We start from the raw sequence: 26,417 nt of genomic DNA on the forward strand, positions 1-26,417 counted from the left end.
CCGTTTTGTTGAGGAGTTCTTGGTGCAGAAAAGTTATGCCCTACACTATTAACTCTACAATATTCTATGAAAGCTTGATTGTCAAACTCGGTGACATGATCCGTACGAATAGATACAAGATTAGTCTTATATATGTTTTGAACATGTTTCATAAGACAATCAAATTCATCAAAAGTTTCGTCTTTTGAATGAAGAAAGATAGGCCATACATACCTTTAGTAATCGTCTACAAGAACAAAGTCGTACCTGGATCCTCCTCTACTCCTTACCTTCATTGGTCCACATAAATCCATGTGTACTAATTCCAACGCTTGATTTGTGCTTACTACTCTTTTCGGTTTGAACGATGATCTTACTTATTTGCACCTTGCACACGTGTCACACATCCTTTCTTGGTTGAACTTGATCTTAGGTAACCCTTCAACCAAGTCCCACTTCTTGAGTTTGTTCAAGGTTAGTGAGCTTATGTGACCAAACCGTTTATGCCATAAACAAGGATCATCAAGTGTAACTTTCATGCATGAAAAGGAGTTAGTAGGCACAACATTTAAATCTACCATATAAACATTTCTTTTCCTGTGTCCTTCAAGAATAACATTGCTAGTTCCTTCGATTATAATGCGACAACTATCAGTATGGAAAAAGACTTTGTTACCTTTGTCGCATAGTTGAGATATGCTTAACAAGTTATATCTTAGACCATCCACGAGATAAACGTCACTGATCGCGTGAGACTTAGAAATTCCGATTTTGACAACGCCGATTACTTTTCCCTTTTTGTTGTCCCCGAACGTCACTTTTCCTCCGTTGAAGGGCTTGAGTGAAAGAAACAGATTCTTATCTCCAGTCATGTGTCTTGAACATCTACTATCAAGATACCATTGATTGTTTTCTTTCAGTATTTCCTGCATAAGGGATTAGATACAGTTTTTAGGTACCCAAGCTAAGTTGGGTCCCTTATGATTAGTTACTCTATATACTAAATCTTTTCGAATCCAAACTCGTCTAATAAACGTTTTTATAACCCTTGGTTTATTTGGCTTGGGAGGAGTTCTAGGGTTAGGTTTTTCTCTTGGTCAAGGAATTTTTCTAGGTCTTTCATGACTATTTCCCTTGTGAAAGGGTTTACTAGGTTGAGATCGACAAGGGTTTTGTGAGGTGCTAGGTTTCTTTGTAGTCGAAGGCCATATCATAGAACCAACAAAATTTATTGTTCCTTTCTTCGTTAGGTTCTTTAATGGGGGTTTCATCATTCTCGTCAACCGTGTCAACAGTTTTAGCATGGTCAGCATTTTTTCGTATGTCATGAGCCTTTTTTACACAATTGATTTGGATATGACCCGTATGACCACAGTAATTGCAAATCAGGTATTCAGGAAGATCAGCATACTTCCTTTTTTCTGAAATCAAAATCTGAAGGTGTTGATTTGAATTTAGAGTGATCTCTACGGCTGTAGCACTCATGTCCTAACCCTATCTTCATATTATTGTCAGATTGTTCGGTTAGGAAGTTTAGGACTTTTGTGCTACCTTCTCACTTATCATGGACCATTCTAGCATGTAGAAGTAGGTCTTTTAGGGTTTTAATTTCCTCCTGACATTTCGTGTAATCTACATCATTGTCTTTCTTAAAGTTATCACGAAAGTCTTGGAATCGTTTGTTAAGAAGGAATACAACATCGAAATGGTGTTTCTTAACATTGATTATGTCGGTCTTAGATTCTTTTAATTGCTTTGAAAGGGAATCTATCTCTTTCTTTTGGTCTAAGATCTTTGCTTCATCGGATGTGATTCTAGTTTACAAAAGTTCTTTGGCTTTTCTAAGTTCTAAAGTTATAGCTTCATTAGCTATAACTTTGGCTTGAAGGTGCTTGATGTTAAGCTTTAGGCCGAAAGTTATAGCTTCATTAGCTATAACTGTGGACTCTAATTCCTTCTTTTCAGCCATAGTAGAGTCTAACGTTGTTGCTTTCTCAGCTGTAACCTTAGACTTTAACTTCTTAGCCTTAGCCTTCAGAGTGTAATTCTCTTCTGCAATTTCGAGAATCTGTTCCTTTAGATCTTTTAATTCCAAGTCTTGTTCGTGACACTTATCAAGAGATTGTTCAAAGAATTCAATTAAAGCACTTTTAGATAATTTCTTAACGCGTTTTTTAAGCTCAAGATAACTTACCTCTTCATCGTCATCTTCGTCGATTCTCCAAGAAAGCAATAGTTTGAGTGAGAGTTTGTGCTTCAATTGTCATTTGTCGGAGATTAGGTCAAGACTAACACAACTTTGAGACAAAGGTTGGCCACTTCGTCGTCTTCAGATTCCTCGTCATCTTCTGAGTCAAGGTCTCCCCAACACGACGCCATCATAACTTGTTTGAATTCTCTCTTTGTCTTCTCACGTTTTGTCTTGTCCTTAATCTTCTCCCATGTTGGACAATCCTTGATCATGTGACTAGATTTTCCACACTTGAAGCAATCTCTGTTTGCGAAAGATGACTTTGATTCAGTAACCTTTTTGTTGGATGACTTGTTGTTGTTGTTGTTGTTGTTGTAGGATGATTTTGTTTGTTTGTTTCGAAATATCTTATTTTTGAAACGGCGTGCAAACAGAACAGTTTCATCCTCTAGTTCAGAGTCAACTTCTTCGCTCTTTAAGGCCATACTCTTATTACGGCTTGGTTCATCGTCATCCTTGTTAAGAGTAATTTCATCGGCCATAAGAGCACCGATGAGTTCTTGATAGGATAGGTTTTCAAGATCTCGTGATTCCTCCATTGCAGTGACTTTAGCACGCCACTTCTTAGTCAGGCTCCTAAGAACCTTTCTAGCGATGTCCTCAGTACTGAATTTCCTACCTAGGTTTTTCAGTTCGTTTATGATGCTTGAAAACCTTGCGGACATACTATCTAAAGACTCATTAGGCTCCATAATGAATAGCTCATATTTTTGCATAATTAAGCAAATCTATTCGGTGCTTTCTAACAATGGAAGTACCTTCATAAGCTAGTTCAAGCCCATCCCATATCTCCTTAGCCGTAGAGCATGAAGAAAACCGATCAAACTCTGTAGAAGTCATTCCGTTTTGCAGGAGACTTAATGCTTTGGAGTTCTTTTCGGCATTCTTGTAGTCGGCCTCGACATAGTCCTCTTCTTTCTTTTCATAGGTAGTGCCTTCCTCGGATGCCACAAGAATTTTGTGCGGTCCGTTTTGGATAATCCTCCAGCACTCCCAATCGTGACCTTTCACATAGTGAGTCATCATGTTTTTCCATAATCCATAATTCTTCCCATCAAAGACAAGACACTTGAGATATTTGGAATCCATTTATCACGTGATAGGCAGCGGAATATAAAACGATAAGATAAATGAAAAACAAGATAGATCAGCCTCTTTGCGGTTAGGCAATCAAGAGCACGAGGCTCTAATACCAATTGAAGAGTCTATTGATCCAAAATACTCAGGGGGGGTGAATTGAGGATTTAAAACTTTTTAAAGCTTTTTCGATTATGTATATGTAATTGATTATTTAAAGTTTATTGATTAAACTTTAACTAATCAACTAGTGAATGTAAAACGAAATAAACAAACGAACGAAAGAACGAGGAGACACACGGTTTTTCAAGTGGTTCAGTTTCACAAGTCGAAACCTACGTCCACTATTCTCGATTAATAAATTTAGTACCTTTCTACGGATTAAAAATTTATTAACCCAACTCGTACAACTAACTCTATACTTAACTCAATGAGTACCGTTAAATACTCGAGTGTCTGACTTACGCTAATAAGAAAGCACTAATGATTCTTGCAAAGGTTCACATTAATGGACAAGTAAGAAATCAACTAAGCACTATTATCTTATAACGATAACAATAAGAACGAGTATACGAGTTTAAAACACACGACCTTTCAAAAATAACAAAATGGTTTTTCTGCTTGAAAACACACGATTTGCTTTGTAAAATTAAAATCAATTTTTATGCTTAAGGTCTCTATTTTAAATGTTGTAAAGAGTAAAGTATTTATAGGAAAGAAAGAGTAGGGTAACTCGGTTTACACAAACCCTAATAGCCGAATATAGGAGATATGTTAACAAATCATATCTTCTATTATTTCTTTCCTAAAAGCCTTAAAAGATAATAAAGAATATTCCAAAAGATAGAATATAATCTATTCAAATATTATCTTTACTATAAATTCTAAATATGATAAGATTTCCTAAAACAAGAATATCTTTTATCATAAACAAATATATTAAGCAAGATATATAAGATATGTAAAGATATTATTATGGAATAAAATCTCTACCAAATATACCTTAGGTAACACGAGATGTCACGGCTCATAAGCCTCGTGACTCGTGCAAACCCTAGCTCAATATATGGGTTAAAATTTAGGTTTTAAGAGAGGCTTTGTTGAAACCATAATTAGTAGCATGGTCCAACTCATAAGTTGACTCAAAACAACTACTAGTTAACGTTCAACATAAAACCGAACTCCGCACTAAACCGGGCTTTATTATATAAATACTTTTATCAAAACATTTAAAATAAACTTTAAACAATTTTTAAAATAATTTTGAAACATTATAAGTCGTGTATAATAAACTTAGCATTTCAATGTTATAGCAGGAGGGCTTAACATTGAGCTCTTTTACTTGTAATGTTATAGCTGCAAAGCTATAACTTTACCAATTCAAGAAACTCATTCTTGGTTATCATTACGAGATAATCACCTATACGTACTATTCTAATCTTCAGGGAGATCTTCGAGTATAGGCTACGTCATCATCCAAGCTTGATTAATCTTTAGACGGACTTCATCTTCACATAAATCTTGAATGAATCTTCATATCGTTTGATCTTGAATAGAGGCTTGAACATTTTATACTATCATCACAATCTCCTTTGTTGCTTGTATTAGATAAGTTGATTCTAAAACACTTAGACAAACGATTACTCGCAACAAGTATATAAAATATAAAACACCTTGACATCATCAAAACATAAACATATAAGCTATATGGTTCAATAGCGAGAGAAAGACAAATTCTATCACTATTATAATTGCAATAAGGCAATTACGTACACCAGAGTATAAATACCAAACTCCATCTCATAGTTTGGACATAAAAACAATATTCTCCAGAAGACGGACACAAATACTCCAGACGAGCCATACGCTGATACACACAAATACGAAATCTATCAAATCCTATACACTAAATCCGTCTCAATTATACTATCCCTGTTTCAAATCAAACCATACATTAAAATCGTCCCAGTTCTATATAAGCGCATAAGAGCCAATAATTAACGACAAAGTCGAAATTCATTCATAGTCAAATCCAGATAGGCCTGAGGGTACCCGACATCAAATAAGTTTTTGCTTTACTCTTTCTTTTTATTTAATTCTTTTATTTTACCTTTTATTTATTTTCTCTACTTATTGTATAAACTAACCTATTAATTTGTCTTGTAAATAATTGTATAAAGTTTTTTACTAACTTTCTTTTCTCTGTCTTGTTTCGTCAAATATATAATATTATAAATAAATAGTAGAGGTCGTCAGTTTGATGGGCGGTCCGGGTGCCTAACACCTTTCCTGACCGTACCTTTACCCCCGAATCCGCAATCTTTGGTTTAGACCGGAGTGACGGATCAGCCTCCATTCCAGGGATCAAAAAGGAGCCTTTTTCGTTAAAATAATTTTTGTATGTTTTGTATAAAACCTAACGGCGATTCCATACTAATTACTTATTTTGAAAAAAGAGATATTTTCAGGATCTCATGATTAAAATAATTTTTGTATGTTTGATATGAATGAATGCATGCTCTAACTAAATGCAATTCTATATGACATATATAACAAATAAATGCAATCTAAACTACACTAAATGATACATGTTCTCTATTAAGTTGGAAGCTAATTTAAATTAGCTTAGGTCATCTATGATCAAACCTCCCCAAACCGATTTAAACACTATTTCTAGTGTAGAAAGGAATAGGTTGGGTCATTAGTGACTGTGCATGAATGCAAGTCTATATGCAACTAACTACATGAATTATGTGAGATATATTATGATGCAAACTAATCTAATCATGTAAGATATATTACAATGCAAGCTAATCTAATCATGTGAGATATATTACAATGCAAGCTAATCTAAAATGCAATGCAACTATACATGAGAGATAGGGAAAGAAAGGGTTGTTACAATCACGATCTCAATGAATGTCTCCTTCATCTAGGCTATCATCATCTCCATTCTCTTATTCTTCTTCTTCTCCTCCTCATTTCATTTATGCCTTGGATTGGGAACACAAGGTCCGGTTGCACCTAAGAAAACCTAGGACCGTTAGGATCAATGAACCCTTGTTGAGCCAAATGGTAATATTAAGGGTAAAGGGCAAAATAGTTATCTTCTTGCCTACGGTGGATCCTAAAATCCATGTCTCCCATCATACCCATCAAGATATCAATGGCCGATGGCGGGATGTTGGAAGGAGGAGGAATGTAGGGTCGGTAGAAAAGGGGATATGGGGGTATCTCCGCATAAGAGGGCCGAACAACATTAAGGAATAGTGGGATACCAAGGCTTGGACCTTGGGATGGTGGTGGTGCATGGGAAGGAGTAAGATGCGCCTCCTCATGTTTCCTAGGTAGTGGAGCCACAATCCTCTCAATGGGGAGGAGGTAGCTCGGCATAGGTGTAAGGTAGCTCGACCAAGGCTCGGTGGGAGGGAGGTCCCAACAAGGAAGGGTGAATGTAGTGCTCCCCTTGGTGTACCAATCAATGCTTCCCAACTCACTATACTTGCACCATTTGTGAAACCGAAAGATAGCCTTCTCATCAATCAAAGTATCCACGGGTAGAGCTATATACCTCTCATCATCATTAAACCTCGGACATAACACAATGGCCATCCTAGTCACAAGGCCACCCATCACAATTCCCTTGGACTTAGTCTGACCCCTTGCTAGAGCTTGGAACCGGACAAGCAACTCAAGTGCGGGGTTAAAGTTGTATTTTGACAATCCTTGGACAATCAAATATGACTCAAGAAAAGTAATGTCAAGTTGACTAACGCTACCCGTGTCACTCCTACCATTGATAGTACCCGCAATAAATTGATGCCACACTCTAATGACCGGATGGTGAATGTAGAAAGCATGACACCTCCTAAAAACATTTAATTCCAACCCGGTAATCGCTCTCCACAAGTGTGACTCCATGAACCCTATGGGTTTCTCAAGGTCGGTCTCGGGTATTTCAAGTCCAAAAATTTCACCAAAACTACCCAAATGCATCCAGTGAGTTTCATTACACAACCTAAATTTCAAGCATAACCCATATCTTTCTCCTTCAAAAACTTTGAGACTACACAAGTATTCCAATGTGAGGCTAAGATATGTCACGTCATGCATATTAAACATCGTCTCAAGACCCATTCCTCTAAAAAAGGACTCGGTTTAACTCTCAATACCAAGTTTATCCAAGATATTATGACAAATGAAATGAGTAGGCTCAAATTCCATACCTAGTAGTTTCACAAATCGTCTCCTATGCTTATTCTTGATGAATACTACTTCCGGGAAGTCCCCAAGTTGTTCTATTTTCGGTACTAACTCCTTTTCTTGCCTTTGGAACTCCGGTGGTGTATTAGAACCAATTCCCTTTCTTCTCTTTGTTCCTTTAGAAGTAGTAGTCTTACTGTGGACAAGGCCCTCGGGAACTGCGTCCTCGGGATCCACACTAGGCATAATCGACTCGAGGTTCTTTCGAATCGAATTAAGATAAATTAGAGTCGCCACCAAGTTTTTTGGGAACTTGGAACCGTTCAAGTCAACTTTACACCTTTCATCGAAAAGCATAAAGCCAATCGACTACGAGTGATTAAAGATAAAGACTTGTACCCTATATCACTCGATTTGAATGACTCTCGTAATCCAATGGTATTTAGACGGATCCGCAAACCATAGATCTTGAGTAAGGGGTGAGGGTACGTGTTAGGAAGCCCATAAGGACACCTAACCCCGCCCGTCAATAACGGTCTCTACTAAGTCAAGTGTCGGATTTCAAACAAGGTCATAGCTACTACGATATATGATGTGCAAACATCGTTTTAAAACCCTAACATGTGACAACAATTTCTATGTCGTTTTAGATGCAACTAAACTAACTTTGTCAAAGTTGTAATTTAGCTGTGGGTTGATTGATCTAACAACATATAAATGAAACAAACAAGGCTTGATGGGAATGGGGGGAGCCGTTGGGATCTATCCTATTACAACCCAGTCATTTCATGCCGACACAACGATAAATTAAAAATACAACTCGATCTAAAATACAACGCTATACACAAAATCGTACATGACGCATTACACGGCCATTCGGCCTAGAAATACGTGCACAAAGGGGTGGCCCACGGCTCACATGACTCACGGCCTTGGGTCACTCCTTGTAATGTGTGCTTTCACTTAATCTTATCGAATTAGACATTGGGTCACACACCAAAGCATGCATTAGCATAAATCGGGCCATGTTGCTTTAAACAACATGCGATTTACTACGCTCCTACATGCATTGGGGCACAACCATCTAACCAAACAAGACTAAGGTTTTGAAAGAGATTTTGACTCGATAAAAGAAAGCTAACTCGAAAATTACAACTCGATAACAAACGATAAATTACAAGCGACAAAACAAATAAAGAACGAACGTTCCAAAACAAACGAAACAAGAAAAAACCAAAGGACACGGCCAAGCCTCACGGCCTAAAGCCACGTCCAACCCTAAGTCCTAGGTCGGGTTCATTAGTTAGATCGATTGATTGTGAAACAAATTCGAAAGCGGGCTAGAAAACAAGTTAGAAACGACGTTGATCGATTTGAAAAGATACCTTGCAAACGCGCATTCTACACGGCCTAAAGGGGTCCAATTAGGTCAAGTTTGCTAATTAATTTAACTCATCGAGTGTTAATAAGAAGGTGCTAATCACGCACTCTTATACTAGCGAGAAATTAGGTGAAAAGAGAGATGCATTCAATTAAGTTACAGAATTGTTAGTTGATTTTTAAAGCTACGTCGATGTACCCTAATGTTTCTAATTAGGTTATCAAATTGATCTAATGTAATTTAAATGAGTTATATGTTAACAATCAGAGGTCATACTAACATGTGACGGGTCCTAAGGTGGGTCGAATCACACGAGAGAAGAGAGGGGTCAAAAGCGAAGAGCGAAGTCAGAATTTGTTTTATTAATGCCCTACCTTGAACACGAGGATATGTAAATGAGACGGGGGTGTACGACCGACTGATGTAGCGGTTTCTTTCCCATCTCAAGTCAACGCGGGTGTTCATGGTGGTACTTTAACTCATACTCGGACTAAACTAGTTTCATAGTTAATAAGAACAATCGATAAACAAAAAGCGATAAACAAACAAAAACAAACTATAAAAAACAAACATAAAAAACGAAATAAAAGGGAGAAAGAGGAGGATTTGATGCACCCTCAACCTATATGTATCGTTGACACCGTCTTGGGTCGTAATCGATGATATATTTTATCTCGAGAGGCCGTCCACGTTTTTGGCAAATCTGGACAGCAACTTTCAAACAGCGATTTCTCTCTCGTTTCACGGTGAAAATTCGATTTAAAAGATGTTTTGAAAACTAGAAAGAGAGGAGAACAGAGATCTTAAAGCAATCCCTGCTCTTTTTGAGTTATTGGGCACGAAAAACGAGCACAAACAGAACTGGACAGACAGGAACAAACAGCGAAAACAGAGTGTATAACACTCTGTTTTTCGAGGGATTTCGTGTACTCTCAAGGGCAATTTGGCTCGTAAATCTTTGTCTAATGTGTAGATGGATGTTATATGGTTAATTAGGAACAAGAAACTCGAGTTTTGATGGAGGTTTGAAGGAGGAACGAATTGTTTTTCGAAGAGGACACACAAACTGTTTCAGTTTGGATGTCGGTTTTGTGGAGGGTTTTTGAGAGGCAATTAGGGTTTTTTTTCTGAGGTTTAAAGCTTGCGAGTGAAGGTAGGATGTATGGAGAACTTAGAGGAATGAATGTATTTTGAAGGGGTGATATTTATAAGGAGTTAAGGTAGGGTAAAAGGGAGGAGAGGCAGACGGGCTCATTTGAGCATAATCTTTGTCCGGCGGACTTTTGGGGGTTTTCTAGGGTTCGTATGGGGGGTTTTCTTGGTGGTTAAGGTAAGGTAATATGGGTAGGATATTAGGGTATGGGTTAGGGTTAGGGTTAATGGGCACGGGTTTTGGTGGTATTTGGAGCGGGTTTTGGGCTTGGGATTGAGCTACAAAACGGGGGAAATTTCGTGTTTTGCGGGCTGGTTGGGGATGATTTGGGGCATGGTTTGGGCGGTGGTTATGGGGTTCGAACTGGGGTTGGATGGGTAGTGGCTTAGGTTGATTAGTGTACTCGATATTCGTGCCAACTCGTAAAGAAAACGGGCTCAAAACCGAGCTAAAATCGAGCTCAAAAACGTGTGGTTGAAACGAGTTCTTTTCGATTTTTAAATCGATTTTTCAAATCAATTAACACATTAAAATAAATGATTTTTCAAACCAAATATACTCATAAAATGATTTTTCAAATCAAATATTTATTTTATTTTCAATAAAATAAACTTGAGAAAATAAATTCAAAATAAAATAAAATAAATTGAATTCACCTAAAAAAAGCTTTAATTTAAATATCATTTAAATTAATAAAATACTCCGTCGACAACGCTCATTCTACATCGTAAAACGAACCCAAATAATGACAATGACAACTAAAGAATACATGTGTCCTATCATCATCGGGTGTTTGTCGGGTTCTCTATAAATTCCAATATCGACGGATACGGGTATCTACACTTCATTGTTGCCCCAAAAACTCATTGTTGTTGTCTTATAATCCACCAAGAATAACTACCCAAAAATGCTTCAAATCTTCACAAATAAGAACCAATCAACCTTGAAAATACCTTATTAGAACACTAGAAGCAATGAATTGAACCTAGAAGGCAAACATCAAACCCGAAATGTAAGATGGAGCTCACGGATTTCTGAAGCCCCAAATTTTAAAGTGATGAAAATGGGTGATTTTTAGTATGTAGAAAGTTGAAATGTTAGTTTTTATTGTGTAGAAATGGATTAGGATGATTTTTAGAGTAATTAGATAGTGATTTGGTTGAATTTGATGGACATTTGAGTGATTTTTGTGAGTTGGGGTTGTAGAAGATGAAGATGGTAGGTGAGATTGATGTGCATTGCAATGTCACGACCTTATTGTAGGAGAAGCACAGGTTTCTAGCTTAACACGGGCGGGCTGGGCTGATCTCGCTCGTTGTCTAATAAATTTATTTTTTCAGTTTCTTAAGGGTGTCTTTGGATAGCAAAAGTGGAGGGGAAGGGAGGGGATGGGGAAGGAGGGAAGAGAAGGGAGGAAAGGGAAGGGGAGGTCACCTGGAATGTGGGTGTTTAGATATCATTTCCTTTCAAATCTTACCTGTTGTGGAAAGATTTTGATTTGCCTTGGAAGAGGGAAAATGAATTCCTCCAAATCTCTCCCCATCCAAATAAGGGATTTGTAATCCCCTACTTTCCCTCTCTTTCTTTTTCCTCCAATTCCCTCAATCCAAACATACCCTAAGGGTGTGTTTGGATAGCAAAAATGGAGTGAAAGGGAGGAGAGGGAAGGAGGAAAGAGAAAGAGAGATAAGGGAAGAGGAGGGCAAATGGAATGTGGGTGTTTGGATAAAAATTCCTCCAAATCTTGCCTATTGTGCAGAGATTTTGATTTGCCTTGGAGAAGGAAAAATGGAACCCTCCCAATTTCTCCCCCTCTATTTTCCTCCACCCTTATTTGCTATCCAAACAAATAATTTTAAATTCCCTACTCTCCCTCCCTTTCTTTTCCCTCCAAATCCCTCAATACAAATACACCTTGGAAAAAATGATGAATTAACAACTTTACCCCTTAAATGAAAGAAAAGTCGAAATCCCAATTTTATGATGGTTATGATAATAGTTAGTTCTCTAGGAACAATATTGGTTAACTAAAGTTTAGAAATGGGATCATAATTATGTGATCAAATTTAAAGGGAAAAGGAAGGATAAAAGTTGAAGGGATGAAGTAAATTAGTTAAATGATTTAAACTGCATCAATTATGAGGGGTGAATGACATAATATCATTTACATATTGCAGCTACTTTGGGAATGCTATTGTCGACGTGGAAGCTACAAGTAATGTAGGGGAGCTCCTTTCACGTCCTTTAAGCTATGTGTGCAGCCGAGTAAGGGAAGCAATAGAGAAGGTAACGGGTGAATATGTATCCTCAACAATTAAGTACATGAAAAGCAAGAAAAGTGTAGCTAAGTATCAATACATAGATGATCGAGGAAACATAGAATGCCCTTCTTCAACTACCGATGATTATAATGTTGATGTTATGAGCTGGTTAAACCTCTCTGATCTCGGAATCGATTTCGGTTGGGGAAAGGATTTTTATACTGGGCCGTGTATTGTTAATGGCTTTGATGGTGATATTATGCTTTTTCCTTGCGATGATGCTGGATCGGTCGTCGTTAGTGTCTGCTTGCTACCTAAGGAAAAGTTCTTGGAATATGTTAACTCTCCTATTGTGTGAGAATACCGGAGGTCCGTAACATATTAAGAGTTTGGCGGAAAATTTGGGATAAGAAGTTGGTTGATGCCCTTTTATTTCCTTTACATATTTCCTTTATTTCAATTATTATTTACCTCTAATTAAAGATATTCATCACATACTAAAGATAAATAAATAATTAAGCCGTAATGAATAATAAGATAATGGAGGTAAAACAATAAAGTACAAGTGACAGTTTAATTCTAGTTTTTGTTTGTGGCTAAAGCCAATTTCGACATACAGTATTTTGCTCCATGTATACTTTTTTTTTGAATGTACTAGTTGAAATTTGATTAATAATTTGCTTTGCCATATGAAACAAAGTTCTCGTACATTTTGAACTAATATGACAAAAGATTGATTAATGATTTTTAGTATATTCATGTTGATGCCCGACTTCATCAGGACTGCCTGAATTAAGATGAAATATAATTGTGTTGAGTCGTCTAATTCACACATTTATCATTTATAAGACATTATTTTATTATGGCATTTCATAAAATTGAGATTTAAGATAAACATTTATCAACCGCAAAATTATAGGTATTGTGTTGCTGACGAATCTTGTAATCGATCGATGTTTACTTCAATAAATTGCATTTATGAGGCAAATGGATTGTCATTGGGTGTGTACATTGTTGCTTTTGGTGCGTTTGTATTGGAACTAACATGAGTAAACAAATTGGAATGAAGGTGGAATGAAATTCGGCGAGATTAGAAAGTCACCGTGTGAAACCTCATTTTACCGTGGGAAACCTTTCATGAGACGTCCATCTGGAAGAGCTTCATCCCCTTATGTGCTGCGAATGCTATCAGAAGTCTAATAGCTTTAAGACGAGCAATAGGTGCGAAGGTCTCGTCATAATCTATTCCTTCTTGTTGATTATAACCTTGGATCACCAATCTTACTTTGTTTCTGATAATGACTCCGACATCATCTAATTTGTTCCTAAAAACCCACCTTGTTCCAATGACAGATCGATCCTTTGGTCTAGGAACTAAATGTCAAACCTTGTTTCTTTCGAACTGTTGTAGCTCTTCTTGCATAGCTATAATCCAATCAGATTCAGGCAAGAGCTTCAATTATATTTGTCGGTTCGATCATGGATAGAAAAGATTAGAAAGAGCAGAAGTTATTCAAGGAACGTCTAGTTTGAACACCCTTCTTAATATTCCCTAGAATATTGTCCATGGGGTGTGAGCTCTTGTATTTCCACTTTGTTGAAGTACTTGGTTCATCATCGTTATTTGAGCTTGACCCAACTTCATTTGGCTCGGAATTGGAGGAAGTTCCCCCTGAATCCAATCCGGGTGTTGTATTAGAGCCGATTATAACCTCAGACTCTACACCTTGATTTGGATTCAATGTTATACTAACATCATTTATAACATTGGTTTGGGAGTCCTTATTTTGAGTCAATGTTATAGTATCATCAACTATAACTTTGGTTTTCTCCTTTTTATCTTTTGAGGAACGATCAAGTTCATCATTCGTTCCCTGAGTCTCATTATCCTCCAATTCTAGTTCCGGGGGATCGTCTCTTGAGAGACGGAAGTCGGGTTCATCCAAGTCTTCTTCCTCATCCTGTACAGGCTTATCAAACACGTTATCCTCATCAAAGATGACATCGACACTTTCTTCAATACAAAGAGTTCTCTTATTGATGACTTTGTAAGCCTTGCTATGATTACAGTATCCTATGAAAATTGCCTCATCACTCCTAGGGTCGAATTTACTTAACCGGTTTTTACCGTTGTTGTGAACAAAACATTTACTCCCAAAGCAACGAAGATGAGAGATATTAAGTTTTCGACCTCTAAGGAGTTCGTATGGGGTTTTCTTAAGAATAGGTCGGATCATAGCACGATTATGGATGTAACAAGAAGTACTAATGGCTTCAGCCCAAAAGTTACGAGGTAAACCACTACACAAAAGCATTGTACGTGCCATATCTTCTAAAGTTCTATTCATACTGAAGAGTCTATTGATCCAAAATACTCAAGAGGGGGGGGTGAATTGAGGATTTAAAACTTTATGAAAGCTTTTTCGATTATGTATGTATAATTAATTATTTAAAGTTTATTGATTAAACTTTAACTAATTAACTAATTAACGAATTAAAAACAAAGCAAATAAACGAAAGAAAGAGAGACACACGGATTTTTGAAGTGGTTCAGTTTCACAAGTCGAAACCTACGTCCACTATTCTCGATTAATAAATTTAGTACCTTTCTCCGGATTACAAATTTACTAACCCAACTCGTACAACTAACTCTAGCTGTAACTCAATGAGTACCGTTAAATACTCGAGTGACTAACTTACGCTAATAAGAAAGCACTAATGATTCTAACAAAGGTTCACGTTAATGAACAAGTTAAGAAATCAACTAAGCACTATTATCTTATAACGATAACAATAAGAACGAATGCACAAGTTTATAATTCACACGACCTTTTTCGAAAATAAACAAAACGGTTTTCTTGCTTTAAAACACGGTTTTTGCTTTTTGAAAATATATGAAAGTTATGCTCAAAGGTCTTAACTTTAATGATGTAAAGTATGGAGTATTTATGGTAAAAGAGGAGCAAGGGTTTCGGTTTACTAAAACCCTAGATGCCGTGTGGAAGCCTTGTAAAGCAAGAAAAGAATTAGGTTAAATCTTTCCTTAATTCTTTTCCAAAACTTGCCTTAATAAATAATATTTTCCTATCTTAACAACTTACAATATCTTGGAGATTAGGAAAGATAATATAAGGAGATAAAGAAATCTCTAACAAATATTATCCTAATACCTTAACCTTTATCCAAGCAAAGACTTATTGTGCAAGAAGGAAAGTACTATTCACGTTTACTATTCACGCGGCACTATTCATCCCTAATATTTTTATAAGATAGAAAGGAATAAATCAAATAATAAAGAGATAACAAATCTCTAACCAAATATTATTTTAAAGATTTACTCAATCTTTTCCTTCTATCTTTACAAAAATAATATCTTATAAGTTAGGAAAGAATAAATCAAAATAATATAAAAGAGATATTAAATCTCTAATCAAATATTATAAAGATTTACACAAAACCCTAACTTGTACAAAGAGTCATCGTGTAAGAGAAAGAAACGACTCATAAGCCCATTCCTTTTTCACGAAACCCTAGGTAAGATAAATTAGGTTTAGGGTATTATAGAGTTTGTAGAAACTAGAAACCCTAATTAGCAAGATGTCTCAACTCATAAGTTGATTCAATCATAATTACTAATTATAAGCTCATAGTAGAACCATACTCAATATTAAAATAAGCTCCCTTGTAAAATAAATACTTTTACTAAAACATTAAAAACGGTTTTCCAAAAACAATTTAAAAACTATTTTGTCGTGTGTTTTATAAACTTCACATCTCAATGTTATAGTAGAAGAGCTATAACATTGAGCTCTTTAACAAGTAATGTTATGGCTGTGAAGCTATAATTTTACCAATTTAAGAAGCGCATTCTTACGTTACCATTACGAGACAATCACCTACGCTATTCTAATCTTCGTTAGGAGATCTTCGAGTGTAGGCTACTTCATTATCCAAGCTTGATCAATCTTTAATTGAGCTTCATCTTCTCATGAATGCTTGAACAATTCTTCCATTATCTTTAATATCTTGATCCTTGATTGAGGGCATGATCATGATATGTTCTTGTATACTTCCGTCACAATTCTTTAATGCTTGCGATTAGTAAGTCCAATCTAAAAGACTAAACAAACAATTACGCGCAACGAGTATATAAAATATAAAGCACTCTTGACATCATCAAAACATAAACATATATCCTATATGGTTCAACAAATTCCCCCTTTTTGATGATGGCAAGTCTCCTAAAATTGTGACTAAGTATGTAGTTCCCCCTCAATATAATACCGTCATCTTTATAGATAAAGATCAACGCAAGATCAAGACAATTTTTCAAAAACCGAAACTTAAGGACTTTAAGAGACAATTGGTCTTGACAAGGAGCAAGCTTAGGCAAATACTAGATCATGGTTATTTCTTCCCCCTCTTGACATCATCGAAAAGACGAGAACAGACATAAAACGACTAGAATGATATCAACCGAGGCAAGAAATATATATTAATCAAAGCACATATTATAGTATAAGAACGATTTCAACATAAGCAAGCTCTAAATATAGAGTGTGTAATACAAACCGAGATGAATAGAGATTTTGTAGGAGAGAAGAGAATTAGTCACTCACCTAACTACGACCTACAAAAGCATGCATGCAATCTAACATGATAGATATCTCTAGTAACCGTACATATACACTCCAACCAATCGATGTCCAAGACACATGCCGAGGACTTACATATGAATGTGAGGTGAGGTAATTGGTTAAAAAGGGGCAAAATAATTTGGATATGTGGAGGTAAAAGCCAAGCTAGCACCGAACACAACCAAAAGTAACCATATTCCACTTTCCAACCCAACATGAAGGATGATACACCATGCCAAGTATGGCACACATTCACTCACATCAACAAGTACTTCTCCTCAAGTAATATGGAAATGAATAAGAATAAGAGTAATAAGAGATTTCTGCTTTTCCATCTTTTATAATAACATTTTTCTCCTTTTTTTTCTCGTATAATTTTTTTCATTTCATTTTTTTTTTCGGTTCATCTTTTTCTTCCTTCCTTCCAATATTCATCACAACACCAACCAAATTGACCACAACAAGACTTCCAAACTTACCAACAAGACTAGCTTGACAAGGGTAGGCCATATGGAATGTAGTTGAATAAATAGGTCAAAACAAGGCAAATTTGGCTAATGTGAGGTTAATAGGTAAAACGTAAAGGAAGGGTCGCCTCTCCACATGTGTCACCACCACAAACCCGAGTGTATACAGGTAATAAGAGACAAATTTCATGCTTATGCAATTTGATGTTACATGCCATGTAAGGAGTACTACTCACATCCTAAATGAAACCAATCATGAATGTCATTGGTTTATGAATCTCTAAACCTTAGAATGTATATGTGATGAACAAGAGTTATGGTTTGTATACAGCACAAAATATAATAGACTAGCAAATGGAATATTCTCATAAGATAATAAAATACTATATAAGAATGTACTTGCAACGGAAAATACGAACACAGTCATATAATCTCATCTTAACTAGCCAGTCATACGGTTAGGAAATAATTGTGTTAGTTTAGGTGCCACCGATTAAACCAATTTCCAACCGTAAAGTCTCAAAACGTCCTCTAGCTAATGACTTTGTCAAAATGTCTGCCCATTGTTTTTCAGTACTACAAAATTCAAGTTTTATATTCCCCTTCTCAACATGGTCTCGTATAAAATGGTGTCTAATTTCAATATGTTTGGTACGTGAATGTTGTGCGGGATTTTTAGAAATTATTATCGCACTAGTATTATCACATAAAATAGGAATACATCCTACGTCAACACCATAATCACGTAATTGTTGCTTAAGCCATAAAAGTTGAGTACATACCGATCCTGCATGACAATATATTCGGCCGGCGGTTGAGAGAGCAACCGAATTTTGTTTCTTCGAACCCCACGTGATGATACACGGTCCGACAAACGTGGCGACACCCGACGTGCTTTTCCTATCTAGAGAACATCCCGCGTAGTCGGCATCAGAATAGCCGACTAGGTCAAAATTGCATTCCATAGGATACCATAGATATAAGTTGGCCGTTCCAATTAAATAACGTAAAATCCGTTTTACGGCCGTCATATGCGATTCTTTGGGAGACGATTGATATCTCGCGCAAACGCATACGCTGAACATGATATCCGGTCTACTTGCGGTCAAATATAACAGTGACCCAATCATCCCACGGTAAGTAGTTTCATCAAGCGATTTCCGGTTTCATCCAATGTCAATTTCTTGTTCTCGACCATTGGAGTAGGCATAGCGTGTGAATTTTCCATCCCGAATTTCCGAATCAACTCTTTGATGTATTTCTGTTGATGGATTTTAATGCCTTCATCTGTTTGTTGTATTTGCAGACCTAGGAAGAATTTTAATTCTCCCATCATACTCATCTCGAACTCGGAAGTCATCAACTCAGAAAAGTATTTGCATAGGCTTCGGTTGGTCGATCCAAAGATGATATCATCGACGTATATTTGAACAACCAAAAGGTCAGAATCCTCAGTTTTTAGAAATAGGGTTTTGTCGACGGATCCTCTACTGAATCCACTGTCAAGTAGAAACTTGGATAATCTGTCGTACCAAGCCCTAGGTGCTTGCTTCAATCCGTATAGGGCTTTATCTAATTTGAATACGTGATCCTCAAATTTGATATTCTTAAAACCAGGGGGTTGTTCAACGAAGACTTCCTCTTGCAAATATCCATTTAAGAATGCCGTCTTGACGTCCATCTGGAAGAGCTTCATTCCTTTGTGTGCGGCGAATGCTATCAGAAGCCTAATAGCTTCAAGACGAGCAACAGGTGCGAAAGTCTCGTCATAATCTATTCCTTCTTGTTGATTATATCCTTGGACCACCAATCTTGCTTTGTTTCGACAATGACCCTGACATCATCCAATTTGTTCGAAGACCCATCGAGTTCCAATGACTGTTCGATCTCTTGGTCTAGGAACTAAATGCCAAACCTTGTTTCTTTCGAACTGTTGTAGCTCTTCTTGCATAGCTATAATCCAATCTGATTCGGCAAGAGCTTCATTGATGTTCTTTGGTTCGATCATGGATAGGAAAGAGTAGAAAGAAGTAAATTGTTCAAAGAACGTCTTGTTTGAACACCCTTCTTAATATTCCCAAGAATATTGTCCATGGGGTGTGAATTCTTGTATTTCCACTTCGTTGAAGTGCTTGGTTCATCATCGTTATTTGAGCTTGTCCCGACTTCATTTGGATCGGAATTAGGGGAAGTTCCCCCGAATCCATTCGGGTGTTGTGTTTGAGTCGATTATAACCTCGGACTCTACACCTTGATTTGGATTCACTTTATTACGATAACATCATCTATAACATTGGTTTGGGAGTTCTTATTTTGAGTGGATGTTATAGTATCATCAACTATAACTTTATCCTTCTCCTTTTTGTCTTTTGAGGAACGATCGAGTTCATCGTTTATTCCCTCAATTTCGTTATCCTCTAATTCCAAATCCGGGGGATCATCTCTTGAGAGACGGAAGTCGGGTTCATCCAAGTCTTCTTCCTCATCCTGTAAAGGCTTATCGAACATGTTATCTTCATCAAAGATAACATGGACACTTTCTTCAATACAGAGAGTTCTCTTATTGAATACTTTATAAGCCTTGCTATGATCTGAGTATCCTATAAAAACCGCCTCATCACTCCTAGGGTCGAACTTACTTAAACGGTTTTTACCGTTATTATGTACAAAACATTTACTCCCAAAACAACGAAGATGGGAGATATTAGGTTTTCGACCTCTAAGGAGTTCATATGGGGTTTTCTTAAGGATAGGTCGGATCATAGCACGATTATGGATGTAGCAAGAAGTACTAATGGCTTGAGCCCAAAAGTTACGAGGTAAACCACTACACAGAAGCATTGTACGTGCCATATCTTCTAAAGTTCTATTCATACGTTCAACGACACCGTTTTGTTGCGGAGTTCTTGGTGCGGAAAAGTTATGTCCTACACCATTAACTCTACAATATTCTATAAAGGTTTGATTATCAAATTCGGTGCCATGATCAGTACGAATAGATACTAGATTAGTCTTATATTTATTTTGAACACGTTTCATAAGACAATCAAATTCATCAAAAGTTTCATCTTTTGAATGAAGAAAGATAGGCCATACATACCTTGAGTAGTCGTCTACAAGAACAAAGACGTACCTTGATCCTCCTCTACTTCTTACCTTCATAGGTCCACATAAATCCATGTGTACTAATTCCAAGGCTTGTTCTGTGCTTACTACTCTTTTTGGCTTGAACGATGATCGTACTTGTTTACATCTTGCACATGTGTCACACATCTTTTCTTGGTCAAACTTGATCTTAGGTAACCCTTCTACCAAGTCCCATTTCTTGAGCTTGTTCAAGGTTAGAGAGCTAATGTGACCAAAACGCTTATGCCATAAACAAGGATCATCAAGAGTAACTTTCATACACGAAAAAGAGTTAGTAGGCACAACATTTAAATCTACCATATAAACGTTCCTTTTACGGTGGCCTTCAAGAATGACATTGCTAGTTCCTTCAATAATAATGCGACAACTATCAGTATGAAAGACTACTTTGTTACCTTTGTCGCATAGTTGAGATATGCTTAGCAAGTTGTGTTTTAGACCATCTACAAGATAAACGTCACTTATTGCGTGAGATTTGGAGATTCCGATTTTGCCAACTCCTATTACTTTTCCCTTTTTATTATCCCCGAACGTCACTTTTCCTCCGTTGAAAGGCTTGAGTGAAAGAAACAGATTTTTGTCTCCGGTCATGTGTCTTGAACATCCACTGTCAAGATACCATTGGTTGTTTTCTTTCACTTCTTCATGCAGAAAGGATTAGATACAATTTTTAGGTACCCAAGCTAAGTTGGGTCCCTTATGATTAGTTACTCTAAATATTAGATCCTTTCGAACCCAAATACTTCTAATCACCGTCTTTCTAACTTTAGGTTTATTTATCTTGGGAGGATTTCTAGGGTTAGGGTTTTCTCTAGGTCTCGGAACTTCTCTAGGTCTCGGAACTTCTCTAGGCCTCTCTTGACTAGATGCCTTGTGAATAGGTTTACTAGGTTTAGATTTGCAAGGGCTTTGTGAGGTGCTAGGTTTCTTAGAGTAGTCAAAGGCCATGTCATAGAACCAACGGAATTTATTGTTCCTTTCTTCGTTAGGTTCGTCAGTGGGAGTTTCCTTATCCTCGTCAACCTGTGTCACGGTTTTGGCATGTTCGGCATTCTTTCGTAAATCGTGAGCCTTTTTGACACAATTGATTTGGATATGACCCGTATGACCACGGTAATGCAAATCAAATATTCGGGAAGATCAAAGCATACTTCCTTTTTCTAAAATCAAAATCCGAAGGTGTTGATTTGCATTTAGAGTGATCTCTACGGCTATAGCACTCATGTCCTAACCCCATCTTCATATTATTGTCAGATTGTTCGGTTAGGAAGTTCAGGACTTTCGTGCTACCTTCCCATTTGTCATGCACCTTTCTAGCGTGTAGAAGAAGGTCTTTTAGGGTTTTAATTTCCTCTTGACATTTCGTGTGATCTACATCATTGTCCTTTTTAAAGTTGTCACGAAAGTCTTGGAATCGTTTGTTAAGAATGAACACAACATCGGTGTGGTGTTTCTTAACATTGATCATATCGGTCTTAGATTCTTTTAATTGCTTTGAAAGGGAATCTATCTCTTCCTTTTGATCCAAGATCACTTCTTCATTAGAATTGACCTTAGCTTCCAAAAGTTTCTCGACTTTTCTAAGTTCTAAAGTTATAGCTTCATTAGTCTGTAACTTTGGCTTGAAGGTGCTTAATATTAAGCTTTAGGTCGGAAGTTATAGCTTCATTAGCTATAACTTTGGACTCTAATTCCTTCTTTTCAGCCATAGTAGAATCTAATGTTGTAGCATTTTCTGCTATAATTTTAGACTTCAACTTCTTAGCTTTAGTTTTGAGAATATGATTCTCTTCCGCAATTTCGAGAATCTGTTCCTTTAGATCCTTTAACTCCAAATCCTGTTCGTGACACTTATCAAGAGATTGTTCAAAGAATTGAATTAAAGAACTTTTAGACAATTTCCTAACGCGTTTCTTAAGCTCAAGATAACTTACCTCTTCATCGTCATCCTCGTCTGATTCTCCAAGAAAGCAATAGTTTGAATGAGAATTTGTGCTTTCATCGTCACTGTCGGAGATTAGGTCAAGACTAACACTGCTCAGACAAAGGTTAGCCACTTCGTCGTCTTCAGATTCCTCGTCATCTTCTGATTCAAGGTCTCCCCAACACGAAGCCATCATAACTTGCTTGAATTCTCTCTTTGTCTTCTCACGTTTCGTCTTGTCCTTTATCTTCTCCCATGTTGGACAATCTTTGATCATATGACCAGATTCTCCACATCTGAAGCAACCTCTATTTGCGAAAGATGACTTTGAGTCATTAACCTTTTTGTTGAATGACTTGTTGTTGTTGTTGTTAAAGGATGATTTTGTTTGTTTGTTTCGAAATATTTTGTTTTTGAAACGGCGTGCAAACAGAACAGTTTCATCCTCTAATTCAGAGTCCACTTCTTCACTCTTTAAGGCCATACTCTTATTTCGGCTTGGTTCAGCGTCATCTTTGTTAAGAGTAATTTCATGGGCCATGAGAGCACCTATGAGTTCTTGATAGGATAGGTTTTCAAGATCTCGTGATTCCTCCATTGCAGTGACCTTAGCACGCCACTTTTTAGTAAGGCTCCTAAGAACCTTTCTAGCAATGTCCTCAGTACTGAATTTCCTACCTAGGTTTTTCAGTTCGTTTATAATGCTCGAAAATCTTGCAGACATGCTATCTAAGGACTCATTAGGCTCCATAATGAATAGCTCGTATTTTTGCATAAGCAAATCAATTCGGTGCTTCCTAACAATGGAAGTACCTTCATAAGCTAATTCGAGCCCGTCCCATATCTCCTTGGCCGTGGAACATGAGGAAAACCGATCAAACTCAGTGGAAGTCATTCCGTTTTGCAGAAGACTTATTGCTTTGGAGTTTTTCTCGGCTTTCTTGTAGTCGGCCTCGACATAGTCCTCTTCTTTCTTTTCATAGGTAGTGCCTTCCTCGGATGCCACAAGAATTTTATGCGGTCCGTTTTGAATAATCCTCCAGCACTCCCAATCGTGTCCTTTCACATAGTGAGTCATCATGTTTTTCCACAATCCATAATTCTTCCCATCAAAGACGGGACACTTGAGATATTTGGAATCCATTTATCACGTGATAGGCAGCGGAATATAAAACAGTAAGATAAATGAAAAACAAGATAGATCAGCCTCTTTGCGGTTAGGCAATCAAGAGCACGAGGCTCTGATACCAATTGAAGAGTCTATTGATCCAAAATACTCAAGAGGGGGGGGGGTGAATTGAGGATTTAAAACTTTATGAAAGCTTTTTCGATTATGTATGTATAATTAATTATTTAAAGTTTATTGATTAAACTTTAACTAATTAACTAATTAACGAATTAAAAACAAAGCAAATAAACGAAAGAAAGAGAGACACACGGATTTTTGAAGTGGTTCAGTTTCACAAGTCGAAACCTACGTCCACTATTCTCGATTAATAAATTTAGTACCTTTCTCCGGATTACAAATTTACTAACCCAACTCGTACAACTAACTCTAGCTGTAACTCAATGAGTACCGTTAAATACTCGAGTGACTAACTTACGCTAATAAGAAAGCACTAATGATTCTAACAAAGGTTCACGTTAATGAACAAGTTAAGAAATCAACTAAGCACTATTATCTTATAACGATAACAATAAGAACGAATGCACAAGTTTATAATTCACACGACCTTTTTCGAAAATAAACAAAACGGTTTTCTTGCTTTAAAACACGGTTTTTGCTTTTTGAAAATATATGAAAGTTATGCTCAAAGGTCTTAACTTTAATGATGTAAAGTATGGAGTATTTATGGTAAAAGAGGAGCAAGGGTTTCGGTTTACTAAAACCCTAGATGCCGTGTGGAAGCCTTGTAAAGCAAGAAAAGAATTAGGTTAAATCTTTCCTTAATTCTTTTCCAAAACTTGCCTTAATAAATAATATTTTCCTATCTTAACAACTTACAATATCTTGGAGATTAGGAAAGATAATATAAGGAGATAAAGAAATCTCTAACAAATATTATCCTAATACCTTAACCTTTATCCAAGCAAAGACTTATTGTGCAAGAAGGAAAGTACTATTCACGTTTACTATTCACGCGGCACTATTCATCCCTAATATTTTTATAAGATAGAAAGGAATAAATCAAATAATAAAGAGATAACAAATCTCTAACCAAATATTATTTTAAAGATTTACTCAATCTTTTCCTTCTATCTTTACAAAAATAATATCTTATAAGTTAGGAAAGAATAAATCAAAATAATATAAAAGAGATATTAAATCTCTAATCAAATATTATAAAGATTTACACAAAACCCTAACTTGTACAAAGAGTCATCGTGTAAGAGAAAGAAACGACTCATAAGCCCATTCCTTTTTCACGAAACCCTAGGTAAGATAAATTAGGTTTAGGGTATTATAGAGTTTGTAGAAACTAGAAACCCTAATTAGCAAGATGTCTCAACTCATAAGTTGATTCAATCATAATTACTAATTATAAGCTCATAGTAGAACCATACTCAATATTAAAATAAGCTCCCTTGTAAAATAAATACTTTTACTAAAACATTAAAAACGGTTTTCCAAAAACAATTTAAAAACTATTTTGTCGTGTGTTTTATAAACTTCACATCTCAATGTTATAGTAGAAGAGCTATAACATTGAGCTCTTTAACAAGTAATGTTATGGCTGTGAAGCTATAATTTTACCAATTTAAGAAGCGCATTCTTACGTTACCATTACGAGACAATCACCTACGCTATTCTAATCTTCGTTAGGAGATCTTCGAGTGTAGGCTACTTCATTATCCAAGCTTGATCAATCTTTAATTGAGCTTCATCTTCTCATGAATGCTTGAACAATTCTTCCATTATCTTTAATATCTTGATCCTTGATTGAGGGCATGATCATGATATGTTCTTGTATACTTCCGTCACAATTCTTTAATGCTTGCGATTAGTAAGTCCAATCTAAAAGACTAAACAAACAATTACGCGCAACGAGTATATAAAATATAAAGCACTCTTGACATCATCAAAACATAAACATATATCCTATATGGTTCAACACATACGTTCAACGACACCGTTTTGTTGAGGAGTTCTTGGTGCAGAAAAGTTATGCCCTACACTATTAACTCTACAATATTCTATGAAAGCTTGATTGTCAAACTCGGTGACATGATCCGTACGAATAGATACAAGATTAGTCTTATATATGTTTTGAACATGTTTCATAAGACAATCAAATTCATCAAAAGTTTCGTCTTTTGAATGAAGAAAGATAGGCCATACATACCTTTAGTAATCGTCTACAAGAACAAAGTCGTACCTGGATCCTCCTCTACTCCTTACCTTCATTGGTCCACATAAATCCATGTGTACTAATTCCAACGCTTGATTTGTGCTTACTACTCTTTTCGGTTTGAACGATGATCTTACTTATTTGCACCTTGCACACGTGTCACACATCCTTTCTTGGTTGAACTTGATCTTAGGTAACCCTTCAACCAAGTCCCACTTCTTGAGTTTGTTCAAGGTTAGTGAGCTTATGTGACCAAACCGTTTATGCCATAAACAAGGATCATCAAGTGTAACTTTCATGCATGAAAAGGAGTTAGTAGGCACAACATTTAAATCTACCATATAAACATTTCTTTTCCTGTGTCCTTCAAGAATAACATTGCTAGTTCCTTCGATTATAATGCGACAACTATCAGTATGGAAAAAGACTTTGTTACCTTTGTCGCATAGTTGAGATATGCTTAACAAGTTATATCTTAGACCATCCACGAGATAAACGTCACTGATCGCGTGAGACTTAGAAATTCCGATTTTGACAACGCCGATTACTTTTCCCTTTTTGTTGTCCCCGAACGTCACTTTTCCTCC

At 36.5% G+C, this 26,417-nt stretch overlaps 1 protein-coding gene across 1 annotated transcript; it reads left to right on the forward strand.

Annotated features, from left to right (window-relative positions):
• Positions 1 to 11,686: 11,686 nt before the first annotated feature.
• LOC141600806 (spermidine hydroxycinnamoyl transferase-like) lies at positions 11,687 to 12,663 on the forward strand. Its single transcript, XM_074421058.1, has 2 exons — positions 11,687 to 11,691; positions 12,222 to 12,663. The coding sequence occupies exons 1-2, from the start codon at positions 11,687 to 11,689 to the stop codon at positions 12,661 to 12,663; spliced, it is 447 nt and encodes a 148-aa protein (XP_074277159.1).
• Positions 12,664 to 26,417: the final 13,754 nt, after the last annotated feature.

The sequence above is a fragment of the Silene latifolia genome, chromosome 9 (genome assembly GCF_048544455.1).
Source record: "Silene latifolia isolate original U9 population chromosome 9, ASM4854445v1, whole genome shotgun sequence".
Lineage (NCBI taxonomy): Eukaryota > Viridiplantae > Streptophyta > Magnoliopsida > Caryophyllales > Caryophyllaceae > Silene > Silene latifolia.